Source organism: Theropithecus gelada, chromosome 3 (genome assembly GCF_003255815.1).
Source record: "Theropithecus gelada isolate Dixy chromosome 3, Tgel_1.0, whole genome shotgun sequence".
NCBI lineage: Eukaryota > Metazoa > Chordata > Mammalia > Primates > Cercopithecidae > Theropithecus > Theropithecus gelada.
Genome location: NC_037670.1, coordinates 101,502,619 through 101,525,946, shown reverse-complemented (window position 1 = coordinate 101,525,946; position 23,328 = coordinate 101,502,619). Strand labels below are relative to the sequence as shown.

General features: G+C 34.4%; 1 protein-coding gene across 1 annotated transcript in view; it reads right to left on the bottom strand.

Moving 5' to 3' along the window:
* The window catches only part of THSD7A (thrombospondin type 1 domain containing 7A), a 510,460-nt gene that overhangs the window by 87,996 nt on the left and 399,136 nt on the right, over positions 1–23,328 (bottom strand). Inside the window, exons 10-13 of the mRNA XM_025379535.1 lie at positions 17,369–17,501; positions 16,023–16,126; positions 1,152–1,346; positions 5–268 (exon numbers count right to left, since the gene is read on the bottom strand). Of these exons, the coding sequence (XP_025235320.1) occupies positions 5–268; positions 1,152–1,346; positions 16,023–16,126; positions 17,369–17,501 (696 nt within the window). The remainder of the gene's footprint in view (positions 1–4; positions 269–1,151; positions 1,347–16,022; positions 16,127–17,368; positions 17,502–23,328) is intronic.

Below are 23,328 nucleotides of genomic sequence, written 5' to 3'. Positions count from 1 at the left end.
TTACCATGGCTGTTACATCTGGATGTTTCTACAAGCCTGCCATTTTGATCGTAGCATGCCATTGCTTGGTAACGATATCCTTGTCCGCATTCCTTGATGTCTCCTTGTACTTTCATCCCCAGCAACACTTCCACTTTTCCCTCTGGTAAAATACAGTCTGACCAGTTCCCCACAGGCTGTGCATTATATTTGTCACAAGGACAATATTGAGTCTCAATCAGGGGATACAAATGGGAATTTTTACATTTTTCCTTCTTTTTACTTTTTCCTGTGGAAGAGAAACAACCAAGCCAATTTAAGCTGGAAAATACCATCATTAATTTCACACATCCCTACATTTCCTACTTTCTTAATTTCCTTTTCTCCATTTTAAACCATGTTTAACACTAGCCTATAAATCAATCATATTTTCTCACTCCACAGTGTTTTCTATATAGGCTTTCGTTAGTATTGGGGACTTTGCATAGTAAAATTTGTATTATCTTTTCAGAACATTCTTTTTCACATACTTTTAAATTATACTGCAGATAATTACATATATTTATCTCTCACCTTCATAAGCTGCGTAATAGTTTTTGACAGTCTTCATTATATAGGTGGTTCATTTTTTAACTTCACTTCTGAATAGTCTACTATCACCAATATTTTTAGATTGCTTTTGCCATTGGCAATATTTCAAATGCACCAAGCTTTAGTTCAGCATGATGGCTCCTGCTCTTGCTCATTATATTCCTGCTTTCAGTCATTACTACAGTTTAAAATACAGTTTTCAGATATAGACTACATTCCCCCTTCTAGGTGAGAAAGGATAATCTGAGGCTTTGACAGTGAGAATGGGTTAATAAAGTCCCCCAAAAAACTTTGCTCCAAACACTTCACAGTCTGTAGGCAGTCCACTAAAAGATCATGTTGACACCAGAAAATAATCTACTGCCTATTATATAGGGAGTCAGAGTTCAATTTTCAAGGCTTCCTTTTCTTCCTACTAGAAGTACATAATGCTTTTATCACTGCCAACTGGATTTAAAATACACATCTGAATCCATTGGTATATTATTTTTCAAATACATTGTCAGAACTCTCTTAGTCTGACTTGTATTGTGTTTCTCTGCTTTGACATGTACTAGCTTTGGCATCCCAATTATTCTTACCAACAAGAGTGCGCTTTCTGGTCCTAACTGCACCACAGTCTCCATTGCATGAAGAAAACTTGGACCAGCTGGTCAATTGACAGTCATCCTGGCAGGGGATCTGGCAGGCTTGGGTAAGGGCTGGCACAGGGCCTGCATACTGTAGGCACTCATGGATTCCAGCCTGTCCTCCATCTTGCTTGCGACAAGTAATGGCTAAAAGAAAAGCATAAAGCTGTTAAATTCAAATGTCTAACTACTCTATAACTTAGAAGCTAACCTAACATTTGGTTAAGCAATCAGAGAAAGCCTCTAGTAATTCCTTACTTACAGTAGAAATCTTATAGGAGTGTTTCTAATAGTCACAGTAGCCATTAAATTTGTTTTGTATTTTTTTTTAATAACACATAACCCTGAGTGATTTTTGTGGCACAGAAAAGTGGACACAGATGCACACTTAGCATTTAGCAGTTTTACTTATATGTATTCAGGGTTTCAACGGAGGTCACATTTAGGGTATATTTAGAAATAAACTTGTAAGAATGTAAGACAAATCATACATGGATTCTGATAATAGTTTATGTTGAGCATAGGATGTTTGGAGAGGGACTAGAAGGCACTAGGTATATCTAATATTGTTCTGTGTCATTGGACACACTAGAATTCCTATATAGATGTGCTTTGGTGGCAGCAAACTGGTTGGTAGGTTGGGGTTTGGGGTCACAAGGTGTGTTTATAGAACTTATCTTGAAACTGCATTGGCATGGAAAGTATGTTCATTGTATTACATTGCAAGTTTATTAGGAAGGGTTGGAATGATTAATGGATAGGCAATGTCAAAGTCCTCCATCTCCTCTTTCTACAAGTTCTTCACATGCACAAACATCAACCTTGCACTTAAAAATGTTTAATAATCTTCATTTATTATGTTAAAATTTGTATTTCTATAATTATATATAAATTTTAAAAAATCAAAGTTTAAATTCATACAAATTATTTCTCCTATGATATTGTTCTGACAAAATAAGAAATAATATTTTTACTTATTGAACATATATATACACATATATATATATATATATGATTGCTTTATGGTAACAAGTCTTAAAGAAAAAGAGCAAGTATATTTAAAGTCCACTTTCTCCCTATGCCATTTCCTTCCCATTGGTTTTAAAAACAACTCACTTATTGAGGAGGCAGATGAAACATTTAAACCTTGGTCCTAAAGTTGTCTTTATTGAATTATCTTAAATGGCCTCATTCAGATTGTTACATGGCTTTTTCAGGTTTATAGTATAGGCTGAAACGGCTGCTGATCTCTGCCCTGTTCAGGATTCCATCACCATGAAATCAAGGTGAAGGAGGCTGACATTTTTGACCTTAAATTACAGTGAGGGCATAGAGGGCCTCCGGTTAGACAACACTGTCTGGATCTATGTACTAAAACCTAATGCCTAGGAGTGCAGGGCTTTGTAATAGAGTGTGTAAACGGACATAACTAGCAATTTTAGCAAGGCAAGATTTTCTCTGTGTAGTTGAACACAACTTAATGCAACTGCTTCAGGCCTAACATAAAAGGCTCTTAAAAATTGTTCAAATGTGGATGCACTTCCCTATTTCTTAGCTTTAGATATGCTTTTCATTTAGTACACATGACTTCGGAAAGGCCAATTTGTAAGAAAAGAACAGGGGCCCCTAAATTTTTAAAAACATGAAAATCCTGGTAGGGTGAACAATGTTGGCCTTGATGAAGGTTAGATGACAGAAAAAAATAAAAAACATTAAGTATCTCAAAGAGAATCTACCCCATTGAGGGAGGACATATCTGGTGCTATATGTTTATCATAGCAGTCTAAAATAGTGGTTCTCATGTCTGGCTGTGGATTATAATCCCCTGGATAACTTTTGGAAAATACCTAAGCCCTTGCTAAACTCTAATGCTCTGATTTCCCTGGTTGAGGTTAGGGTCCTGGGAATTAGGATACTTTTTGAGCTTTCTGATGATTTAATTATCCAAGCTATATGAAAACTACTGCTCTAGTAAGTAACGTATTTTCACCTGCATCAGAAACACCTAGAATGCTATTAAACGTGAAGATCTCTGGACCCAAAAAGAGTTTCATAATCTGGACCAATCCAAATAATGAAATATCTGTGATGAGGTCAAGGATTATGCATTTTTTTCAAGATGCTCAGGTGATCCTTATGCAGATTCAAGTTTGAGAGCCACTAGCTTGAGTATTCAAGGTACAGGAAGGGTTCTGGCAAACACATACAGCTGAGACAGAAAATCTTTTGGTACCTAATCACTCTGGTACCAAGCTTTCAGAAACAATGGCTGAATATTTTATGAACTAAAAGAGTTCTAAACTTGGAGTTCAAAGGAAGGGCATGATAGAAATTTGTACAGGAAATAGATAAAAAAGAACATCCATTTAGTTTAGAAGAACATCATCTGTAACACGGGGTAGGAGAAATCCTCAAGATGCAGGATATAAATGAGCTGATGTGATTTTGAAGTTGTTTCTATACCTGCCATTTGGAAGCAGGATTGACCCTTTTGAATACTTTAAACTCAGTTAAATGCCAATGGTTCATGGACAAAGTTTCCCCAAAGATACTCAAAAGAAATAATTGATAAAGAGAAAGATATTAAACATTTTACTAATCAGGACATGCAGGAGCCTCAAGAATGATATATTTGGAAAATAAGACATCTGATCATATGAGATTCGTAAGCTGTGAAGAGGGTTTCACTGTTTGCAACTAAAAGAAAATTAAAAATTACCAAACTAAATTTGGGTTCTTTGAAATGAGACTACTTTTACCTACTCATTCCATTTAGCTCTTTGAAACAGACTTCAATATAAACCTTTTGAGAAATTAGATGAAACTGACTTAGGTTTTCTCTTAAGGGTCTTTCTTACAAATTTCGTTTCAGAATTGCTCCAACCATTATCTTGTTATGTGACATCAAAAACAAAACGAAATAACACTACTACCTAAACAATTCCAGAAGCAATTTATTTTGTGCAGCTATTATTCACATAAACTGGAATCCCTTTTCCCCATATATCTGCACTACATAAAATCTCAAGTACTGCAGCTAGTTGAAAAGAAAAAAAAATGTGTAAAATTCCCATAGCTATTCTCAGAAACCCACTCTGCACTTTATACCCCTTATCTGAGATTTTAGACCGTGTACTTTTGGAATAAATTACTCGTACAATGTTATCCAAACAAGTAGCAACAGCACAATCCATACAATATATTGAAAACTTATCCTACATCTCAACTTGTTTGTATTCCGACTTAGAGGAAACACAACAATTCAAACACAGAAATGCAATCTGAAATGAACTTCCTGATATTAGGGCGAGGAAAATATAAATGTTTGGAAAGGAAACCATCTGGTCTCTCAACTTTATAAATCTTAAAAATCATTTCTAAAACACTGAAAACAGGGTGATTTGAACAGTAGAAAAGATGGATCATACTAAGAGCATAGTTTCTTAGCACACCAGAAAACTACGTATACCCAGACAATCTGTATCTGTATTTACAGGTGAAGCATGTATATGTCATATCTAATGATTACACAAGTTCTCCTTTGAGCTGAAGACTTGTTAGCAAGATGGGACAAAAATCATGTTACCCTACAGATAATTCACCATGAAAGCTTCTCAGTGAGATCAGCAAAAATCAAAATGATTATTTTAAAGTAAAATTCCATATTTAACTCTGTTGATTATAGCCATTTACTTCATTTATTTATTGTATGTATATAAAGCACAGCAATTTTTATTTAAGTGATATAGGACAGGCTGCTCCTGGCAGACTGAAAGCGCGGGAAGAATCAATATGACGGATTTATGGGTTACATATGAATCAAGTTAAGTAAGTTTAGACCATCAACATTGGGAAAATGCTGTAAAGATAAATAAGAGAAGTTTCTTCAACAAATAAATGCTATGAAAAAGGGAGCTAGAACTGTTGTTAGATTACAAGTGACCTAAGAAATACATGAAACAAATGCAATGTGGAGACCTTTTGGAACCTCAGTTTAAACAAACTATGCATAAACATTTTTGAGACAATGGAGAAAACTTATTATATAAAAATATTAGTTTGAAAGAATTGCTAATTTTGTTTTATGTAATAATAATGCTGTTGTTGTGTTTAAAATGCTCAAGTATTTATGGATGATATATATCTTACTTGGAAGTTGCTTTAAAATACTCCAGCAAAATTCTTTTTAAGTGTGTGGACAGAAGACCAAGAATAGCAACATGTTAAAAACTGCTGAAACTGAGTAAATGATGACTACATTGCTAGTACTCATTATATTAGTCCCTCTACTTTTGTGTATCTTTGAAACTTCCCTCAAATTTAAATTAAAAAGATTAGTAAGTTGAATAAGTTTATTGTAGAATGTTTTCATGTAAATTGAGTTTCAAGCTATGTTTTAAAGAGAAAAATAATAAAGGTTCATGGACTGAAAAGGAATAGATAACACTGGCTAAGAGGACGTGAATATCTGTGTTATGCATACATGAATGCGTCAATGGAAGGCTACTGATGCAGCTCTGAAGCACATCAAATGGAATTCTGAATGTAATTGCTCATCTTCATTTTTGAAGAGGAATGCAATTTCCTTATTATTCAGGTTTCACAAGAAGAGGGTGTTCTATTGGTCAGTGAATTACCCTTCAGCCTGTAAGGCCATGCACTCATTTTGTTTGAATAATCAGAGTGAAATAAATTGCCTGATCCAAAATGGGCACATAGAAGTCCATTACAGGAAACAGAATAGGATCAATGCCTTATTGCAGTGAAAGCTGTTGGATTATACGTAGCTACTGCTTCAAAGAGCTCTGTGACCTTATTTATTAAGCTGAACAATATTAAATTGGTTTATACCACTACACTAGTGTCTGGGTAGCATTACAGACAGAACATGATCAGCTCATTGAGTAATTAGATGAATGATTTTTTTCCTATGGTTTTATGAAAAAAATGGCAATAGTGAGAATGAGTCATGTAGAAATGAAGACAAAAAAGCTTAATGTGAGTGTGAACTAGTTACCAAGAGACCTAATTGTGTTTAGAAATAAGATCAAACCTATAAATAATGCAAGAGGGTTCCAGTTGTTTACTAGGTAGATATAATGATCCTGGTCTTTCTCTGTGTAAAAGAGATTTTCACTGACAAGTTTGTCAAATTATAGTTCCTAATTACAATCTGTGAACGTAGCCGTGGCACAATGGAAAGAAATGTACTTTCATTTTTTATTGATCTTAAATAGTTACCAATGATCCCCAGTATCACTAATGCTTATAATATACATGAGAATAGTAGGATGAGAACTTACTAGGAAATAATGATCAGTTCCCAGTGGAGTAGCTCAGACTGAGGTTGGCTAAGATCCCCAGTTGGGATCTGGGAAGGGTTAACTAACTGCATCACAACACATGGAGCATCCAAGAACAATCACAGACCCAGCACGGTGCCAAGCTTATTTTATGAGCTACTATTTAAAAAATGGCAAATGTTAATAAGCATTTTATGACAGATCTCCCAGAGAGATATAAAACGAAACCCAAAACCCCAAATTAATGAGGTTGCTAATAGTCATAGGAAGTTAGAGATAAACATTTTAAAATATAAATAATTCTAGAAGTTTTAAATAATAGTATACATAACTGAAGAGTATAAAACCTGGGTAATAACTAATAAATACATCAGTCAAAAAAGAGATTAAAAATTATGTCTGTATAAAATTTCCTTAAAGCAAGCTCCTTCTCTCTTTCCTACCTAGTTCTTTTTCTACTTCTTTTTCTTTCTATTACAGAACTCTCTTTTGACAATTAACAGATAAATGTGCCCTGCCAGGATAAACTGGCCCAGATATTATGAGTCTAACCTCAATAATACCTCTAAAATGTAATCTTAAAAAAAAGAACAAAGTGGGTCAGAGTTTTCAGCAAAGGGAGATGCAAAGCCCGTCAATATAGATTAAACCATGAAACTTAAGCATATTTGTTCACGAAAAATAAGAGCATAAAATGTAGTTAAACTATCATATTGCACATTCCACATTTAGATTTAGTAGGGAAGAATTAGAACTTTTTCTTTTATCTTTTTTTTTTTTTAAAGACTTTCCTTTTATAATTTTTTTTAACCAATAAGTGACACAGGGTGAGGACTCCTAAGGCCAGGAGGGCCTCTCCTATGCAAGGTATATTATTGAAGTATTTTCTTTTTTGTGGTCTAGATTTGAGAATGCATCCAAATTATGTTGGCTTTCATCTAAAGAGACTGATGTCAGGCCGGGCGCAGTGGCTCACGCCTGTAATCCCAGCATATTGGGAGACCGAGGTGGCGGACCATGAGGTCAGGACATCGAGACCATCCTGGCTAACACGGTGAAATCCCGACTCTACTAAAAATACAAAAAATTAGCCGGGTGTGGTGGCAGGCGCCTGTAGTCCCAGCTACTCTGGAGGCTGAGGCAGGAGAATGGAGTGAACCCAGGAGGCAGAGCTTGCAGTGAGACTAGATCGCACCACCGCACTCCAGCCTGGGCAACAAAGCAAGACTCTGTCTCAAAAAAAAAAAAAAAAAAAAAAAAAAAAAAAAGGAGAGTGATATCAGATCTTAGTGACCAGTGACATTTCAACAGGTGTTCCTCGGCAGGCAAGAAACAGAGGGGCTGCTAGATTAGGCTAGTCAGGGTAGACCCTGGAAAATATTAACCCTAGTTCCATCTAATCTACAGCAAGTACACTTGGCATGATGATCAACATGGAGATTGAGCAAGAGCAAATCTGCAGTCATTTATATGATATGTCTACCTTGAATCTTTGCAACTTTTAAAAATTCTACTCTTGGTAGAAACATGTCACAAAGTAATAAACACTGGAATGATACACATTTAAGAAGTAGTTACTGACATTGTTTCTTAGGGCAGTTGTAAAGAAAACAACAAAGCATCCAAAATTGACATTATGGTCATATATTTTATTTCTAATGCAAATTTAATGGCAATTCTATCTATAGTTATTATGGCTAGGTTTCAATTATATAGCCACTGACCAATAATTTAGCCTTCTAAATACCATCTGAACTGTATAAATATGAACAGAGAGAAAAGACAGTGGAGGTTATAGTTCTATTAAAATTTATACACTAGTGACTTGAATAGCATGAAGAAAATATAAGCTGTCTATTCACTTAAAAGTTAAAATGAAATATGGCCATATTTCATGTTATTCGCATTTCTCTTTTATTGACAATTTTATAGGGAAGATGCCTATTTCTAAGATCCTTTAAAATTTCCATATGAGATTTAAGAATGATTCAAGTTTTAAAGTTGCCAAATCCTGTCAATGTCTTCTTTAAAAATTTCTTTTTCCTCTCTTTTTAGTTCTTATGCCATTATACAAAATTTCCTGGAATATAACATTCTCAATACCCAAAGCCTTGTAAAAATCCTTTGCTACTTCTCATTTTTTAATGAAAACAAACAAACAAACAAAAACTATCCTTGCCCCTTTCCTCTAACTCACTCACAGAACCCTAGGCAGACTGGTCAATGAGCGGTTCTTAAACATAAAGATTTTACTTTGTCTTTTTGCTTGAGTCATCCTATATTTAAATGCTGTTTCTCTTTCACTATGCCCTATCAGTGGTTATATCTTTTTTTTTTTTCAATTCTTCAGTGATTATTGTGTATATACACTACTAATGTATTATTATGACTTGTAACCCAAGTCATGTATACCTATAGTATATTTTCTACCATACTAAGTTAACTGAATCTATTTGTTATACATTTTTAGTATCTCAAGAGGCTGGGCCTAGTATCGTGAAGGCAATGTGAAATATGTAGCATGCATTCAATAAATATTTATTTTATGAGAGAATGTATTATATTGAATTATATTCAAAAAGTTTGGATTGGTTTTTAGAAATCTGAGTTACCTGTTTTCACAGCTTTCTGAAAGAGCGTAATATTAACACACATACAGCTCTCTACACTAAGATGACAGGAATTTTATTTAAAAGTATGGATCCTGCACTACTGCTATATACTGAGTTGTGTCTCCCTCAAATCCACATGTTGAAGTTGTCAACGTGATGGTGGTATTTGAAGATGAGGTCATGAATGTGAAGTTCTTATGATGGGATTAGTGCCCTTCTCAGATGAGACCTGAGTGCACTTTCTCTCTCTCTTACTCCCCTTGCTTTCTCTCTCCGCCTTGTTCCTTCTCTGCCATGTAAAGACACAGAGAGAAGATGGCTATTTGCAAGTCAGGAAATAGGCCTTCGCCAGGAGCCAAATTGGCTGGCACCTTGACTTTCACATGCACCAGAACTGTGAGAAATAAATTTTTGTTTAAGCTACTTGATCTAAAGTGTGTTGTTATAGAAGCCCAAGAAGCCTGATAAAACTATCAATACAACATTTTAAGCATTTGTTTTATAAAAGATTTCTAATGTTTCTACAGAAACATTTGATAAACTTAAAGAAAATACTCATTATGTAGCAGAGTAGCTAATCCAATTTAGAGAAGATTGGGCAAAAATTACTGGTGATTCTGGGAATAATTGATATAAAATTCTGCTTCACCATTATGTCACTTTTTGTTTCAAATTTAAAGGAATTGGGTCATAAATAAAAAATTCCTATATGCTTTTCAAACTTTCAGGAATATATAAATTTTCTTTTAAAGCACTTTGTACTCTAATATAATAGACCAGAAAAACTTTTCATATAGTTTTGACATAAACAAAATATAGATTTTTATCAAGACTGCATTTACTTGATTAGAAGAGACTCTATCTATATTCTTATTCCTGTGTCATTTTAACTCATTTCTGAATAAGGATGATGATTCTCACAAATTTGCTTTAGAGTGAATGTCAGTGCTGAGATTATAAGTAGTCAACAGTTCACAATTTTTAAAGAGACTCTTCCCAAATCTTCTGAAACATGTCATCACAGATAGTTCCTCCAATTGGAAAAATTCTGCTATTAATAGTATTAATAGTAAAAAAGAAAGTCTGTCTATAAAGGCCACTTTATTTTATTGTTAACAGGTGGTTAAAAGTAGGTGTGGGCCTAGGAGGTGTGGCTACTAAGGTGATAAAAAGGAATTTGTGTTGTATTTTTCTATTAATATGGAAGGTTCCAAACATTGGAGAAGAACTGAATCATAATAGGTAACCTTTTAAGTGTTGTGCTGAATGATACATATTATATAAGACACACATTCTCTCTTTTCTATGTGTACTTAGTAAATTAACTCTGAATATCCAACTTTTGGGTATAATTTATCATGTTCTAGACAAAGGAATTTTGAGGCCTGGAATATTTTTCTCTCTTGTCTTCCACAGCCCATGTATTTTCTGGTTTCACCTTTAGCCCCTTTTTAATTTTATTTTTTACTACTAAAGTTCTTAGAGTCAACATTTTATTCCTAACCTCCCCCAAAAAGAATGCTGCAATTTCATCCTTACAGGCAGATATTTTACGATCGTCCCAGTCTTTAAAATCTGCTACTTTCATAACTATAAAATGCTTCTTTTACTGTTGAATTGAATTTGTATACATCTTCCCAAGTGACAAGATAAATTCCAGGGATTTTCTGATCCTATTGGGTAACGACTATTCAGTATTATTAGAAGTTATGACTACATCATTGGTCACATGGTTTTTAGTTTTAGATCAAGGGTCAGCAATTTTTTTCCGTAAAAGACTACATGGTACATGTTTTTGGCTTTGTAGGCCATATGGTCTGTCACAACTACTCAGTTTTGCCCTGTATCATGAAAGCAGCCATAGGCAATATGTAAAAACATGGCTGTGGCTGTGTTCCGATAAAACTAATTACAAAAAACAGGCTGCAGGCAGGATTTGGCTCACAGGCCATATAATTTGCTGGCTCCTGGTATGGACAAATAGATTGATAAGAGCCATGCAGTAAACATTTCTATCTCCAGAATCAGACAATGGTAAAGTTAGCTATCTCATATCTTAATTACATGATATTATTCAAGTGGGAGTACAAGGACACAATAATTTAAAGTTAATAACATTTAAGTTAAATACTTTAAAAGAAATGCTCAAAGAATCTACAAAAGCAAACTTTTTAGAGAAAAAAGAAATCTATTAATGATAAGGTATAATCGCTTTTACTCATATATATAATACAAGTTGCATTTTAGAGATCTTAGCTTTTTCATAACTTCAGCAATTCACTCTGTGGAAATGTTACCCAAATTTCCATCTTCCATCCTACGCTGTCTCTACAACTACGTTTCTACATTTCAGGTGCATACCTGGTTATTTCCACTCGGCTAATCCTGCCAGGGCCTCACATATAAAATGTATAAAATACACTTTCCAAAATTAGCTCTACTTTTAGACATAGAATTTTCACCAATGAAACTATTCTTACACTAAAAATGTTGGACTTAAATAATCATATGATCAACTTCGACTCTTTTATTTTTACCTTTCTTCTATTGTCTGCTACTAAGTCCCAAAAATATTTCCCTCTATCATATGTCCACAATTTATTTATTTTTGCCTATTTATATTACTGTTGTTTCTACGACTTCAACCTTGCATTGCTACAGCAGCATACTAGCTGGCATTCAGGCCCAAGTGTCTTGTCTTTCTAATTTATTCTGTACACGCTGACAGATAAAACACTGCTTTCATCAGGTCCTTGCTCATACCACTTATTGAACAAGGTCTAAAATACTGATCTTGACATTGATAGCCTTCCACAAAATCACCCCAGCCTCCAGATCACATCTTCAGAGCACAATCCACTTACTTTTCTGTGAACACATTTAATGTTTTTGTTTTTCTTACCTCAAACACTTAGCTTATAGAATTGATCTTATTTTGTATTCTTTTATCCTCTCTACTTCTAATATTACGGTACAAGTCAAGTCCCAACCCATACTTTAAGTCTTTCCTCACTCTTCAGCTTCAAATGACTGGCTTTGCAATTGATAAGTTTCAGTTTTTAATTCTTACTTGTTAGGTGGCATTAACAGTGATCTAATTTCCCTAAAAAATAGAAGCTCTCTGGTTTAAAGATCTTCATTCTTTCCTAACATTTACAGCTTTTTCTACAGTCTTCTGAATGCAGTAACAGTGGAATGAGTAATTGAAATGAGAAATTCTGATATGCTAGAGGGGACAGAGAGTAGCTTCTCTATAGTCTTTGTTGATTGTTTCAATGTTTACCATAGAATTATTTTTTGTCATAAAAAATAGCACAAGTCCACGGAAACTTTTCTCTTTCTCTTGATTTACCTTCGTCATTTTATAAATATTTTTTCCTTCTGTTTTAGAGATAAGAGAATGAGATAAAATGCTTATGTTATAAGAAATATATTTAATATACATTTGTATTTTCCAATTCAGCATTCTAAAACAGTTATCTGCCAAGCATGTCAAGTTAAGAATGCTCACAATCTCCATATCATCACAAACTGTTACAATCCGCACCTCTCTGTCCTTTCTTTTGAACATGGCCATTGTGATACCATGGAACTTTTAATGACAACACCGTACTTACAACATGATAGTACCTTGACCAAATAGGGCAGTTTTGTTTTTAATGACATGACATTTAATAGTTTTCATTTTTGTAATTCATTTTATTTTGAATTCTTGGTTTGGATGTTTTAGGAATTTGGACACTTGAAAAAAAGGTTTACCTCATAAGAACACAAGAGTTCTACTTTTGCCAAATGGAGTTAGAACATATGTTTTTCGGTCTCCTCCTTCTTCACTCCTTCCTTTTCTCCTTCCTTCCTTTCCTTCCTTCCTTTCTTCCTTTTGTCCTTTTTTTTTTGCAGACTAAATCCTCAGAGAATCCTATTTATATATTCTCAATGAATTTTATTACATTTCTTTAAGTAAATAGCATTTCAAGTTATATGTAAGTAAAATGTGCATGAACTACAAAGACGTAATAGTAATAATTCAATTTTACCCACATAGTTCTATTTTATTTGGTTCTTTCTTCCTTTGTTAGTTAGTACTGGTAAATATATTCCCTCAAAAAATGTTATTGAAGTCTACACTTCACAATGATTTTTTCCTCAAACTATGACATGTATTTTATTTGATTCCATTATACATTTTATAATTTTGTGTTGGAACGCAATAATCGGGTAGATTATAGGGATTCAAAAGTGATGCAAAGCATATTTGTAAGATAATAAGTTATATAATTAATATAGCAAGTAAGTTTATTTTACATCATAAATGTTAGCTATGACTTTCTCAATGGATGAATTATATTCATTTATTATTTTAATTATCTATGTTTCAAAATGTTCAAATTGCAGCAAGATGACACTTGTAATAATATTAAACATATATTTCCTATTAAAATTGAGATTACAAAGAAAAAAATAACACAAGTTCATTTTTTAATTTAAGTCTCTGACCACATCAGTAAGGACAAAGATGAAAATAGCAAGAACTTGGCAGGTTAATAATGTGGAGTTCTGAAAACAGCCATGACCATCAAAGGAAGAAAATTTTGTCTTCTTGCAATTAGTAAAAGATACTTCTACACTCTTAATTTTCTCCATTTCATGTTTCTATAGAAATACAAGCTGTATGAAAAATCAGTCTTTCATCTACTAAGGCAATAAAAAGACTGCCTTCATATGGAAGTTAAAGGGATTGTTCTAAATATATTTATGAAGATATCACTTGCTATAATGCAACTTTCACTTCCCAGATATCCTGAAAATGGATAAGATTGCTGAGGTACAGCAAGTTGTTTGACAAGTATGCCAAGATTAGGAAGCACTATGTAAGTACAGGCAGAGAAAGAGACACCAGTAATAGGAAATCAAAAATGGAACAATGAGAAAGATAGGAGAAAGTCACACACTGAAGACACTAAAGACCCTTTTATCACAGAGGGAGTGGGTAAGAAGTATTCAATACAAGGTGGCCACCCAGGATGACGAATGAACAGTTTTCCGATTTGGAAATGCAGAGGTTGCTGGTAATCATAGAAAAAATAGTTTTTGTGCAGATAGTGTGTCAAAACCCAAAAGGCCCATATGCATACATTCACTTGGGTTATGAACAAACAGGAAGAGGGAAGAAATGAACATTTAATGAAGACAACATGTGCCAACTGCTGTAAGACTTTTGTGTTCTTAGCCTTAAAGGGAGGAAATGAGTCATCCAAAGTTGCGCAGCTTATACGTCATCGTTTGGAACTGAGGCTGTTTTCACACTTTTGTTGCATCTACTGTATCTTGTATTTCCTCCAGTGGTGTTTTATAAAAATATGGCTTTCATCTGCTTTACCTAATTTTGTTTCACATTTTGAGCTCTGGGTATTGTTTGTGCGTCTACTATGAAAATTCGAATAATCCTAAAACAGCAGTTGGTCCAAACCCCTCTTTTTTTAATCTAAATAAACTGAGGTCCAGAAAACTGAAGGGATGAGTAAGACACATAGTATAAGTAAAAGAATGGAGACTAAAACTTTTGTTTCCTGATTCCCAAACTCATGCTCATTTTCATTATAAACTCTATATAGAACCCCAAATATATGCAAATCTATGCCTGATTCAAGAAGGAGTTAGTAGGGCATGACAAGAAAATCTCATGTCATTCAATTTCTTAGAGAAGGATTTGAAATGGAGGAGAATGACTTTCAGTTCTATATACCTAAGTCTCTATAACTGTAAAGGGAGTCACAGTTATGTTTTACCCAAAGTTGATGGTGGGAGATATATAATGAGAATTATGCAAATAAAAAGAAATCCTGAAAACTACTGCAACTAGGAATTTAAGGTTATTTGGAAACTAAGTTTTATGTTTCAGATGAGGACTTCGAAAAGGAAGATTATAAAAATAGGTTTCTTTTATTTTTTTTATAAAATAGAAACTTTTTTTTTCTTAAAAAGGCAGTTTTTTTCCACTCTATAGAAAATGAAGTCCCAGATCAAATCAGCAAAAACTGGAATTCTGCTCTATATGTTCAAATTTTTGTATCAACATGAAATACATAACTACACATGGGAGAGCAAAATATGTTTTTTATAAATTAAAGTTGCTTGCATATTCAATTATGTATTGTGCTACATTTTAAATATACAGCAGAAGCTGTATGCTTTAAGTCAATATGAGTAAAAATAATCATGTACTCTTTAAAGACTGAATTTGCTATGTCTGGAAGAAACAACAGACTCCAAATCTTGAGTTTATATATTCCCTATAATATCTAGTAAATAACGATGGCAATCTTGAACATTCTCATTACCCATTTCCGCAAGATTCCATGTTATTTAGTGGTGCAGATTGCAGTCAAGTAAATAAGTCTCCCATTTAAAAATCAGTACTGAATATGAACAGAATTGTGGATAGCCATGAAAACGACAGAGATGTCATTCTGAGAACTTCTGAAAAAGTTAACTAATTCTATTACGTTGTATGTATGCACATATATAATGCATATAGCCAAGGAGGTAAGAATCTTATTGCTTACTAAGGTGGCAAGCAAAATGCTATGGAATACCTTAATCTAAAAACAAACAAACAAACAAAAAAGCTTCAGTGTTCCATCTATGTCATAACTGAAAGCTTGGCCTGACTTTCTTTCAGATATAAATATGAGAAAAATTCAAGAGTTATGAGCTAATGCCAAAGAACATCGGGAACAGTGTAAAAAGACAAGTTTCCATGTCCTGATGTTTTGTGGAATGGCTCACAGCGGATTTATATCTGCTTTTCTCTGTTTGCTAAGCATGGTGTCCAAGTGACAAATGCATCAAAACCGTGGTTAAGCTAGTGATGCTGGAGAAATGAACTGTGAAATGGCGCCTCCCACCTCTTGCCTGTCGCCCAGGCCCACAGCCTTCCTGTGCTCCAGGGCTGTCTTGTTGCACGCTCCAAGGTACTAACTGGCATCTGCGCCATTTGTGAGTCTTCCACCTACAAGACAAGAACAGAAGCCCAATGGAGAAGAAGCAAAAATGCCAGGCAAATCATAGAGACACAGCAGTATGGAACCACGACTTTGACCACTGCAAACACAAATTTATTTAACAATGCTCAGTTCTATCTAAATTTCATTTAGATCTCCACCTAGGCTTTAGAAGAAGTAACATTAAATATAAAAGTACTTTCTCTGGTAGTGAAGACAAGAACACATCACTGTCAAGTTCTATAGGACTCTATAGAAAACATTTAGGGTTTTTAATGATTAGGACTGCCAACAAATGCACCAGATGGCCCCAGAAGTGATGTATGCCATTTAAATAAAGTATATTTATTTTATTCAAGTTATGAAACTGTATTCAATTCATGAGTCTTTTGTATAGTGCTCTTTTGGGTAGCATTGTAGGAGTATCTCAGCAACTATAATTATAATATGCTTTACAAAAACAAATTCCAAAAATAAGTAAGTTTGAACCAGTAGTTGTCCATGTTCATGGTGTAAGCATACAATTATAGTATTTGTCATCTCAGAACTAAAGACTCATATATTAAGATGGCAAATTTGACAATGTCATCTTAAATATTTATTTTGTGATTACATTTTTCATTAATTGATGCCATAATACCTCATTTGCTGTCGGGACTGCAAATGTATACCACGTCAGATTTCTGTTAGATAATTTCTGTCTTAATAATGAGAGGTAAAATTTCTCTAATAAATTATCAAGATGATATATAGCTTCAATAACTATAATTTTACTTAAGGTGATCACAAATGAACAGAACATCTAAGCATCATAGAAATACAGATACCATTTCCTGAGCCAGAATGCGAGCATTTATGAGAACAAACAGGTGCTCTTTGGAGCAGGGGAGAAATGCTTAGGCTATTCTTCTAAGTGAAAAAGAATTGCTTCCTAAAGCATACATGTTTCATAATTACTAATCACTTTTCAGCATTTCTTACATGTTATATCAACATAAGACATTTCCCCAAACTACTGGAGCTAACACAACACCTTGGAAATTTATACAAGTATTTGCTCCTTATACATCATTTCAGCAGCAGAGCAGCTCTCCTGAAGAGACAAGAATGGCAGCTACAGCCATAAACATCCCAACTCCATTAAGCCTGTGGAAGGAACAGTGTTGACTTCCTTTCCTTATCCTAGGAAAGAATGAGGAGTTGACATATTTGTTCAGCTCCTCCCTCATGATACCTTTCTCTAACCCTACCTGTAACTTTGGCACACTTGAGGTGCGTCGCAGGCCTTCTCTTCATAGAGGGGCTCTGTGCAGTCTCGGCCCCCGTTGGCTGGCAGTTGAATGATGACCCGATGCCTAGACTGCTTCCTGATACTGGAGTCCCCTGCAATGAAGCAGTTTTTTAACCTCTGTACTTTACACTGATAAGATAATCTCTAAGTACCAGTCTATGTGAAGAAATTACATTACCTCCAGCTACATGTGCTTTGACATCCCTGAGAGGCTTTACCTGGTCTAAACATTTCCAAAGACCATTTATATCGAAAACCCAATCAACTCCTATTTGAAAATAGAGAAAAAGTGAAGAGTGGAGAAAATAGTTCCACAGTCAATTAGACTTCCTAAGGTGCAGTTACAAAGTAATTGCTCTTTTGTATAATTCTTTCCCTTGAGGAATATGACAGACCTAATTAATTTATTTTTCTCTACCTTAAATTTATTTTCATGCTATTTTGCCTAGCCCTGTTTATCACATGGGACTCATACACATGTAATGAATCTTAAATTCAGTGCTATAATGTGAAATTTTATTTGTTATTCATTTAATTTGAAATGCATAACTTGTAAATTATTCTGGTCATTTATTATTCATGTTAAACAGTCTAAGATCTTCAATTCAGGTCGCATTCTAAACATTAGGGATCTAAGTAGTAAAATGAAAGTGGTTTCTTAGAGGCAGACACAGAATTTTTAGAGAAGCACTCAAAATAGCACTAATTACTATAAATAAGAAACTCTAAAGTATGTTAAAAATGGAAAAAATTAAGATACACTTTCAATAAAGACATCGACTTGACAGTACGACTGATATAAGGATTCAAAAATCTTTTAGTATAAGATCATATAGTGTATAAAACTTGCCAACCTTAATAAAATGTATTTCAACTAACATTACATACACTTTAAGGATGAATAGCTGCATGGCACAGGGTTTTACTTACTAAATAATTCTCTCAAGAATTACGTTAATAGAATCCTCCTGATGCATTTTCATTATTTGGAAGATCTTCAAATATTTGATACATAGACTATAGGAACAGAAATATTTTAAAGGATTAGCAGCTCCTAACAATTAACGTTTAATCAGAAACCAAATGAAACCTTTTTAAAAGATATGGTGGTGGCGGAGAAAGTATGATTTGATGATTAGAACATTCCCATAATGGAATATCCTTTCTCATTAAGTCAAAGATATTCTTCAGCATGGTCTGGGCAACTGACTCACTGCCATGTTTAGAGAGGATTTCTGTATTGGATGGGAGAATGGATCAGATCAGTGATTCCTCAGTGCCTGACTTCATAGGAGAATCTCTTTAACAACAACAACAAATGTCTGGGCCTATACCCAGAACTACTAAATCAGAATCTGGAAGCTGGGTTTGGGAATATGATATTTAAAAATCTTGCCAGGTATTTGGGATGAAGGGCCAGGTTTGAAATCTACTGTAATACATGACCTTGTATGACCTATCCCAATTTAAGATTCTGGTCTTCCATGTAACTTTTTAGAATTATTATTCCCATCGTGGGGTGTAATCTGTACTATTAATGATGGCATAACTATTTTAATGAATAAGCGGGATACTACAGATAATGGAGTAGGGAATTGGGGGCTAGAAGCATTGGGCAGCACAGAATTAAAGTATTTGAAAATATTGTCATGGACTTTTAACTGTAACAGTAGTTTGAATGCCAGCTGCAACTTTTACATGTTAAATATAATTTATCTAGGGAAGATCTAAGAAATGTCAATAGGACTTTTAATAAATTGCTAATGCAGTCTCCATCTATTATATTGTCCACATGACCTGTATTTTAAGGCCCAGGTGATAAATTCCTTTAATAATTCAGAGCCAGGGAAAATTTTGTTTCCCTTGACAATCTGTTAAGAATCCATTGTAGTTCTATTTTTTGCTTTGGTCACCAGAATCTCAGAGCTAATTTTCTTCTCAATTGCAGGAGCTTGCCTCAGCTTTGATTTGCTAGCATAATTTTCCTCTCCCTCTTCCTTTTACCCCCTCCCCTGTTCACTGCCTGGCTTTGCCCTTCTTTTACAATTTCTATTGTTTTTTTTTTTCTTTTATGCTTATGATCTGTCTATAATCATTTTTTTTTAAAAGTATACAAAAGAAATAATCAGACTCATCATTTGTTTAGCTTGGGGAAGCAGGGAGGTTTCTGTTTGCTTGTTTTTTAACGGGGAGGTAAGACGTAAAGGGCTCAAATGGGTTTTTGTTTCCCAGTTGGTCAAAATTCTTAGAGGCAATTACTCTCCAATCTGCAGAGAGAGGACAGACACAGGATTAAGACCAAGGGATCTGGGGACTGGTGGAGACAATGAATTCAGCATTAGTGGCACCTCATAGACTAAAGCTCCTAGTTATTAACTATCTAGGTGGCACCTGGTGCATAGCCAGGGCTGTTTTACTTGAGGAAGCAGCTACCAAACATTAATGTTTCAATTCTATTTTGTTTGTTGATTTGAAAGAAAAAATGTCACTTAGAATACATTTCTGAAACATTCTCTTAACACCTTCTCATCACAAACTCCACAAATTAGTACTAGATATTGAAGACTATGATGACTCTTTTAACGTCCTTAATGGATTCCAGAGTGGCAATCCATTTATTCTTACAAAAAGTTCATATTCCTTAACCTGGCACAGCCCACAGGATAGAGATTGTGAACTGATTAAAGTGGAACTCTTCAAAGCTATGACACCCTGAGAAGAAGTTTAATGGGGTTACACAGGAAGTGTCATGACATCCATGTTTTTACCCATTGGGAGGTCTGTTTCTTCTCAGATTGTAGTTAAGAAATTGCTTGTGCACTCAAAGTTACAGCGCTGTAGAGCTCTGCGAGGTTATAGAGCCCTCAGATCAGAAAGCAGAAAAAAAGGAAGCTATACAGCATACATTGAAAGCGAAAAATGAAAGTTTCCTCACTAATAACTTGAGCTGGCAATTTTGGAATTTTATACCTTTCATCGTCCCCTGCTTGTATTTAGACTCATTTTATTATATGTAGTTGACATATTTGTAGTGTTTCTATTCATCTGTGTGTTTTATACCTAAGAGTCACACATAGTAAGTGCTTAATAAATATTTGCTGAATGCACAAACATATTTATTTCACATCTTCTCAACTAGATTATTAGTTAGCACCTTCTATTTCTTTCCACTTATTCCTTTATAATGGTAAGCGTGTGGGTACCAATGCTGTGCATTGAGGATTAATAAAAATAAGCTATCACTTTGTTTTCACTGGAAATAATAAGTATGGGAAAAATAAGGGCACCTGCCTGTGATGTTTGTGCTTAAAAATGCCTATCCAGGATAGGAATGGAAAAAACAGATTGTACATCTAGCAAATAATTATGTGATGATGGGGTACCGAGATTCAGAAGGTATGTAATCTCTCACACAGTTATAGCATTTTTCAGATATCTTAAGACATTCAAAATAAATTTCACCAGAGAAATTACTTGATGAAAAGGATTTAAAAGGCAGGCAAAACTGATTCATTAAACTGGATATGGGATGGATTGCAGGTTGGAGCAGCACAGTAACAGGAAATTGAAAGGGAAACGTTTCATGCAAGAAGCAAAATGTAAAGGTAGTATTCAGATCTTTGGTGGTAATTCTAGTGTTCTAGTGATTCAGGACATGAGGAATAAGCCCCTGCAATATTCCTTCTATCTTTCAACACAATAAATGCAGTGAGAAAAAAAGGAGCAAACAGAATTTGAACAATCAAATACATTATTTGATCAAACGTATTGATTTTTTAAAATTAGAGGTACAAATAATTTATGTGCATAAATTATTTCTACTTTTTAAAGTGCCCTTTGTCAAAATTTACAAAAATTTGAAAAATACATTAGCAAATGTACTGGTCTGAGGATTCAACTACGTTCCACTTAATACTGATCTTTGCCAGCATTGATTTTTCAAGGGACATTTTAGAAGAAGGCTGAATAACATTTCAAACAACTCTTTTAGTTCTTCCTGGAATCCTGCTATTCTGTTTTATTTTCTGCAATAGTATTGTGTATTTTACTTTTTAAAAGTGATTTTAAAAAGAAGGGTAGTCCCACATTTTAATAAGCCCAACATCCTTGTAAAAGTTAGACTTACTCGCAGAGTTAAGTAAAAAGAACCACCCTATCTTTGAATTAATTTTCTGTTGCTATTACCTGTCTTTGAACATTCAACTTTGTTTAGCATTTTTAAATAGTGTGTGTAAATTGGTATAATTTCAAAATGATACTTGGATTATTTCCATTTCTTATCAAATACTGAAAAAAGCTAACCTCATGCCATTGCTTTATTTTCTTCACAACAAAAGGCTAGCTTTCTATAACACCATTGTCTCTTTATTCTCAGTTACAGCAGTCTACAGGCAAAACAGAAAAAGCTTCTTCTAGAGCACAAAGCATCTTGGCACTGCTATCCAACAATGACCCCTTCTATCACTCCCCAGTCTTTAAAAAATTTTTATTTCCTCAATACACCATTGTAGTGATTCTTTTAAAATCGGAGTGCCTAGGTTTAGGGTTTCTGAAAACCTTTTGTTCTAGGAGAAACAACATGAGCTGCCAAATAAAACAGTCAGCACTCATTGCTTGCTCCGGATGACATGACCTGCGTTCAGGGAAACACCGCTCTGCCTCTTAGAGAGCCTCTTGCTTCCAAGAGAACCAATTCCTGAGTTGGCATTTTTGCACTCCTTTGCCACCACCATCCCAGGAACACCAGGAGAGAATAGTATCCTAGTGGTACCATGCATTTTTACTTACAGAGGTTTCCTACCTTCTCCCAAGAGACCAACCCAACTAAACCCCTTATGCCTCACATGCCAGTCACTCATCACAAGAAATGAGCCCTCCCCAGCTCAGGTCACCTAGACCCACAGCACTACCTACATGCACAACACGATTCAGCTTCTCATTCCTTTACATCCTCTAGCCCTTCTACCAATGTGCCAACTGGAACACATGGTCTCTCATATTCAGTCTCTTCTGGAAAAGTTTCCTTCACATCTTGGGTTCCAGTGGGCTGGTCGTTCCAAAATCACATCTTTCTCATGGTCATTTAAGGCTTTCCTGATGTCTCCAGTCCTCACTTGGAATTCTTTCATGTGGTCCATCTTTCAAGAAGATCTCTTGCACCTCCTTTTCAATATGATTTTCCTTAATATATTTGCTCTGACATGATTATTCTATTCCCTTCCTTAGAGCTCTTTCTGTTTTACCATTAAATTTTGTTATTGAACCATGTAAGTCTTACATTATCTGGGCTGTGCAGAAGAGTTCTATATGTTAAATGCAATTAAAAGCTTTCTTGATGTCTGGGACTGTGATTTCTCTACATGACCATTAGTGCCCTAGTTATATACAGAAATCAGTAAATAAGTAATAAGTATTTATACATATATACACAAATAAGTACTGACTCAGTTAAGACCTGTGTAGCATTCACAATCTAGTCATTCTCACCTATCTGCTAAGAAGTTTTTTTAAGTGCTTTATGTGAGTTATCACAGTGTTTTACATTTTTCATTTTATAAATGATCAAATAGCAAAGAGTAAATCATTTTCTTCATACTGTAAAAATCACAAATTTAAAAATCATGTTATTTTCTTTTCAAGTGTGGTTTCTTATGAGTAAAAAACCTCCATTTTTTCTTTCCTTTCCAGATGTATATAATACGTAACAAAATCACAAATGTGTTTTCAAGAACTTAAGAAAAAAATTTATAGGCTATTAAAATGGTTCCTAATTCCTGGATACATTCCAATATCCAAAATTAGTTTTAAATAAAGGTCTAAAGAAATGAGAAAATTTCTGATTCTTCACTCTTATTAGTGATTACTCTAGAATCAATTTAATAAAATATTTTCTGTTCTTTTAAAACTTTACTTCTTTGA